This window comes from Setaria viridis, chromosome 7, assembly GCF_005286985.2.
Source record: "Setaria viridis chromosome 7, Setaria_viridis_v4.0, whole genome shotgun sequence".
Classification (NCBI taxonomy): Eukaryota; Viridiplantae; Streptophyta; class Magnoliopsida; order Poales; family Poaceae; genus Setaria; species Setaria viridis.
Genome location: NC_048269.2, coordinates 5,119,399 through 5,125,396, shown reverse-complemented (window position 1 = coordinate 5,125,396; position 5,998 = coordinate 5,119,399). Strand labels below are relative to the sequence as shown.

At 47.6% G+C, this 5,998-nt stretch overlaps 1 protein-coding gene across 1 annotated transcript; it reads right to left on the bottom strand.

The window, feature by feature from the left end:
* Nucleotides 1-4,146: 4,146 nt before the first annotated feature.
* On the bottom strand, nt 4,147-5,644 carry LOC117863286 (probable long-chain-alcohol O-fatty-acyltransferase 1). Its single transcript, XM_034746924.2, has one exon. It carries the CDS (start codon nt 5,490-5,492, stop codon nt 4,470-4,472), a length of 1,023 nt encoding a protein of 340 aa, XP_034602815.1. The 5' UTR covers nt 5,493-5,644; the 3' UTR covers nt 4,147-4,469.
* Between the last annotated feature and the right edge of the window lie 354 nt (nt 5,645-5,998).

Below are 5,998 nucleotides of genomic sequence, written 5' to 3'. Positions count from 1 at the left end.
GTGCATCGGACCAGAAATATGAGGTGGCAACAAGCATAGGTTCATTTTTTCCCATATCAGACAGAGAGAGCTCTATGCAATGGCAGATGCACAATTCGTCCCATTCTACCCTCTTAGCGGCTGACATCCTATGGTACCATGTCGTCCAACCTTGAGGGTTCCAAGGCCATGAGCGGAAACCTTCCTTCCAATCATCCAAATTCATAGAGGGTGTTCTATAAGGGATCCGTTGAGTTTCGGCATTGATGAAGTTAGCGGGATCTTCATCACCCATGGGTCCAAGGAAGAATGCACTATTCACATCACTAAGTGGAATCAAAACGTGATCTCTAAGCACCTAGGGATCAAAATCGAGAAGGGGAGGAATGAGGAATATAGTGAAAAAGCAGTTCAGATCTAAAACGCACTTAAACAAGGTGATGATATACAAATACCTCAGGAATGGAAATGGAAGTCGCCATTGATTGATTTCAGAGCTTTGATGCCCGCAGAGGAAGGTTGAACATGATCGCTGGTGCAGATGTCCGGTTTTGATTCGCAGCGGTAGAGAGCTTGGTTGGCTTGGGATAGAAGAAGAAAGGACGGAGCAGTTATATAATAGTATTGTTGCTCAAGTGAAACCTAAAAATCGAGGGTCGTGATATCACAAAGGCTGAGGAAAGGAATCATGATTGCGGCAACAACTCTTTCAGTTTTGGAAGAATATCGGCTCGGGACTTGCGAGGGTGCTAACAAGAGAAGAGAATTTTGAAACATAATATTATATTCCAAAATTGGGGGGGGGGCATGTGTTGACGCGGGTTTTGGCCAGAGTCAACCGCTATGGATAAGGTTCTGATGGCTGATGAAGGAGAGAGAAAAGAGCCATTGATGACCCCGCGTTGACCAAGACTAGCCGTGGATGACTAGGATTTCAGAAGCTGATAGAAGATCGGAGGAGGTCTGATCCGAAGTGAAATCGACTCCACCAAATAAGGGAAAGCGTGAAGGAGTATCTTTAGTAGTTTTAATTAGTTTGTAATAGTTCATGTCGTAATCGACTAGAATTTTAGCTGCGCCAGGGTATAAATATAAACCCATGTGCCTTTTAATGAATAATCATCAATCAATCAATACAACCTTTCGGTTGAGTAGAAGTGGAGTAGTTTCAATGAGTTCCTTCCTGCGCGCACAGCTGCATCGGCTTCGACCTCAGGCGAGCTTGTAAGTATCGTCACCCGGTCATTACGACCCCTATCAGAACTTTCTAAGTTAAGTCTTATATTCTAATATTCGGTTGTGTGGCTAGTTATCGAGTTATCTTAGGTTGCAAGTAGAACTTTCTAGGCTTTATCCGATATTCTGCTTCTCTTCGACGTTGCTCACAGTTTGAGTTGTTTGACTTTATTAAGTTGCACCGTATCGATCTCTTAGTTTTATCAAGTGCTCACAATTATCGAATGCATTAGATCTGGTTAGGTTGTCTTCATCGGCTCCTTAACCTTTTTTAAGCGTTCACCAGTTATCAGATCGTATCGGCTGGCTCGATTTCGCATATTTTTATTGCTTTACATATGCTAGGTCCTATAGATCTTTACCGCTGCCCCTCGTATTGCTAGCCGTCGGATCTTTAACATCAGAACGTTAGGTCCGATAGAGCTCTACTCCTGCCCCTCGTATTGCTAGCCGTCGGATCTTTAATATCAGAACGCACTTGTTGAGAGCCGATGCATCAGCTGGGTATCATCCATATCTCACAAAAACATGATGAAGTCATTCGTGTTACCTTGTCTAAGTTCAGTTACACTTATCAAGACATTGACTAGATCTGTTAGTTTATTTGATGTGTGCATGGTTAGCAGAGGCTCCTTTTATGGTTGTTGTTCACAATGCCTTATCTTAGCCCATCAGCTCATAGAGCCGATGGCACATGCCATTAATGTTTTATTTATTTACACCGTAACATTACATTCAATACTTGTCTATTGTAGTTTTTATTCTAAGAACGCCTAGCTATGAGTTCGAAAGGCTCCGCCACCGATCAGCTTAGGAATTTAATGTTTACCTTATCAATTTTTAGGACAAATTGACTAACACGCCTTACACCTTCTCGAGCCAATTTGAAGCCTACATGAGTTAAGCAGATCTCTCAGGTTCTCCGTGTTGTTCAACGCAGAAGCCTGAAGTCCAGTTTTTACGTCAACAATAGCACAATTGCTAATTAACTCGTATGAACAGATTCCAAGATAGGAAATCAAGGCCGGCCTACATACGGTCAAAACAAACTAGCTGTACCTGACTGGGACACCGGATAACAATAAAATCATAATAGGAAGTGTTGTTACTGTAAACCAAACAGGTTCGCTATTAATCCTTATATAAAAGTATGCAAAGTTCCTATATACGTTAATCTTAGTTCCATACAATATCCCAGTATACATAGATCGCGTGTTGATATGTTGATGCTTGCGGACCTCCTCCCGGCCCGAGCACTTGGTCCTCCCCTAATTACCTTGATATATTGCCTCTCCGAAACAATCCGAGGTTCACACTCCATTCAATTAATGCCCTAAGCAACACTCTGAACACACATGGAGACAACATTTGCAATGTCAGTGGGTCCGCAACTCCCATTGCAAAGTCATTCTCACCAGTGGATCCCAAGGATTGCAAGAGGCAACGAGAAAGGGATCGGCATACGCAACTATATTTCTTGCCTGCAAAAAGATGAATTACTAAAAAAACATTGTGAAGCTCATCAGGAAAAGAAAATTGTACACCAAGTAGAGAATTGGCTTTCGATGCACCCCCTTTTGTCCCGGTTTAAAGTTAGCCCGGGATAAAAGGTTCACCAACCGGGACTAAAGCTCGGTCACTAGTGGGGGGCTCACCAACCGGGACCTTTTATCCCGGTTGCAAAGGCTAGTGGGAAAAAAAGACCCTGAGAGGCCTTTTATCCCAGTTTGAAACACCAACCGGGATAAAAGGGTCGAGAGCCTTTTATCCCGGTTTGTAATACCAACCTGGATAAAAGGGGGTCATTTATCCCGGTTGGTGTTTCAAACCGGGATAAAAGGGTCCCCAACGAGGTGACTGAAAGAGGACTATATCCCTCGAACCCTTTTATCCCGGTTTGTAAGACCAACCGGGATAAAAGGGGGTCTTTTATCCCGGTTGGTGTTTCCAACCGGGATAAAAGGGTCCCCACGAGTTAATACAAAAAGATAGTATCCCCTATATAGTCAGATATGGTGTGTAGGTAGGATGACAAGGAAGCTACGCGCGAGGCTGGAGGTTGTGGTTCGAATCCCACGCAGCGCGCACGCGCATATTTCGTGCATATTCCGGGATTTCTTCTTTTTTTTTGCAGCGCTCGGCATGGTGACCTATTTTATGGCATGGTCACCTATTTTATCCGGGTTGGTATTAACAACCGGGATAAAAGGGGGTCTTTAGTCCCGGTTGACTGACCCGGGACAAAAGACCCCCTCTTTGTCCAAGACCCCCCTTTTGTCCCGGTTGGTTTATCCCGGATGAATTTTCGGGAGATTTGCACCCTACCAACCGGGACTAAAGGCCAATTCTCTACTAGTGGTAGCTACCTTTGTTAATGTACAACAACATGGTCAAATAGAATCAAAGCGATTTTTGGAAGAAGAACCACAACACACGGCAACTACCTCGGCAGAGATTCATGACCACAAAAGCATCATGGACTCTACTCAAACCTTGAATTACTATATGAAGTGTGTTCACAAAAAAGAATTAAGAATGGAGCAAATTGAAGCAATACGTGCAAATGCTAGGACACCTGTTGCAAATTTAACACCGAGCAAAGGCAGACAATATGTGATAGCTAGAGGTTGCTTTACACAAACATGACATCTGAGAAAAACAGGCAAAGAGATACCGAGAAGAAGAGCGTCGTGCACTGCGACACAACACTCTGAGTATTATTCCCATTGCAATGCCGAACCCAATGTATAAACCATCAGATTAGTTTGCTTAAAGAAGATGTTTCCTTCCTAAATTCACATCTGACGTCGAGATTGAGAACATATCATATTCACCACTAGCAATGTACGGGCAATTTTGCTAGTAACAAATTAATAGAGTAAGTATCGGTTAACACTTTACAAAAAAAACGTTATGGACTGAGGCAGGGAGTAATGTAATACGACACAACGATCGTGACATAGTTAACCGGATTGTTATGACCATGTTGGCAGTCATATATGGTTAATTTCCGATACGTCAGCGAGTACAACGTACATGTTTCGACTTTCGAGTTCATGACGACATCGCTTGCGTGCCTGAAATTTGCATGCCAAGGGACCAGCATGAGTCAGTGACGTTTCATCAGATAGACTTTGAGACCTTATCTGTCACCTTGGAGCCAGAGGAAGTACAATAATGGTACATGTTGGACAACTTCAATACATGTCAGCTAGCATGGCAGGATTCTCGACTGCTAAGATTGAATTAAGGCGCTAAACATACCGGATCAGCTCTCTGCCGGCGTCCTCGAAGAACGACGCCACCGCTGCCCACTCCTCCAGCAACGCCTCCTCCCCTCCATCTCTGCAGATCGGCGGGAAGAACAGCCAGAACGCCGTTTCCGTCACAAACACAACCACGAGCAGCGTGGACACGGGCCGCGGCGGCGGCCGCCACCCCTTCACCGCCCACCTCCGTGCGCACAACTCCTCGGCCACACAGCACGCGCCGTGGAGCAGGAAGAACGCCGTCATCTCACCGGTGGGCGGCCGCAGGGTGAGGTAGTATATCAGTGCCTCGTGCATCAGCCCGGACACGAGGAACGTGGCCATGGTGGCCGCCGCCTTCCCGGCACGCGCGCGCACGGGGTCGTATACCGATGGCCGGAGGATGGCCGACACCATGAGGTTCCACCGCCGGCCCCAGAAGTCGCGCAGCGACGACGCCAGGTAGGGCCTGTCAAACTGCGGCTCCAACTCCATGCCGAGCGCGCCGCCGGCGGCCGCGATGCAGGGGAGCAGAAGGTCCAAAAAGCAGTACATGTGCACGCCGTACAGAGCAAGGCGCATGTAGAGATGCAGCTGGTCCGTGTACTGGTAGACATGGAGGATGGCGGCTATGACGGCGACCTTGACCGCGCAAGAAACGGGCGAGACCGGTTTGACCTTGGATGCTGCTACTCCGGCGGCGCCGGGGCCGCCGCATCTGAGCTTGACAGGGAGCGCTGCGGTGAAGACGAACACGAGAACCGGGAGAGTGGGATCGAGCGGGCCGCTGCCAGCGGCGAGGAGAATGACCTTGAACACGCCGAGCCACGTGAGGAAGAAGGCTGCGAGTCCCCTTACAATTGCAGACGTGAAGGCCAGGGGAGTCGCGGCCAGGAACGCGACGACCGGGAGCAACGCGGCGAGGCGGGGGAAGCCGGGGCGGAGCCACGAGGACGCGGCGCGCGCGCACACCGCGGCCACTAAGACGGCCAGGGACACCATGGCGATGCTGTCCCGCAGCAGCTCCATGGTTGCGGTAGGCGGGGCGGTCGCCGAGCTCAGGCAACCGATGCGGCGATGCTGTATGGTCCTCGTGGTCTAGCTCAGCTTTAGCGTAGGACGCACGCGACGCGAGCATCCAACAGCTGTGCACATGGCTGCAGAGTTGTCACCGCATTTAGTACAGTAATCCCGGTCATGGTATCATTGATACCCAAGCATTATCTGGTTGATGTCAAGCAGTTTTAGATACCTGGAGCAGCACTGATATGAGTGTTGAAGGAATCCTATACGTGCTAAGTCTAGATGCAGAGTCTTTAGTTAGCAGATTTTCAGCTAAGAGTTAAGGAGAATAATAGGTAATTAGGAGGTTAATACCTGTAGTAATTGGGAGAATATCTGGTCCTTAGTAGTAGCCTAAACCACTGTGTGTGTTCTATGAGTGAGCTCCTGGGCTACCTGTGAGGCTTTAGGCCTGTTAGGGAGATTGTTTTTCATTTTGTGCTGTTCGTTACTAACTGTATCATTGAAAAATC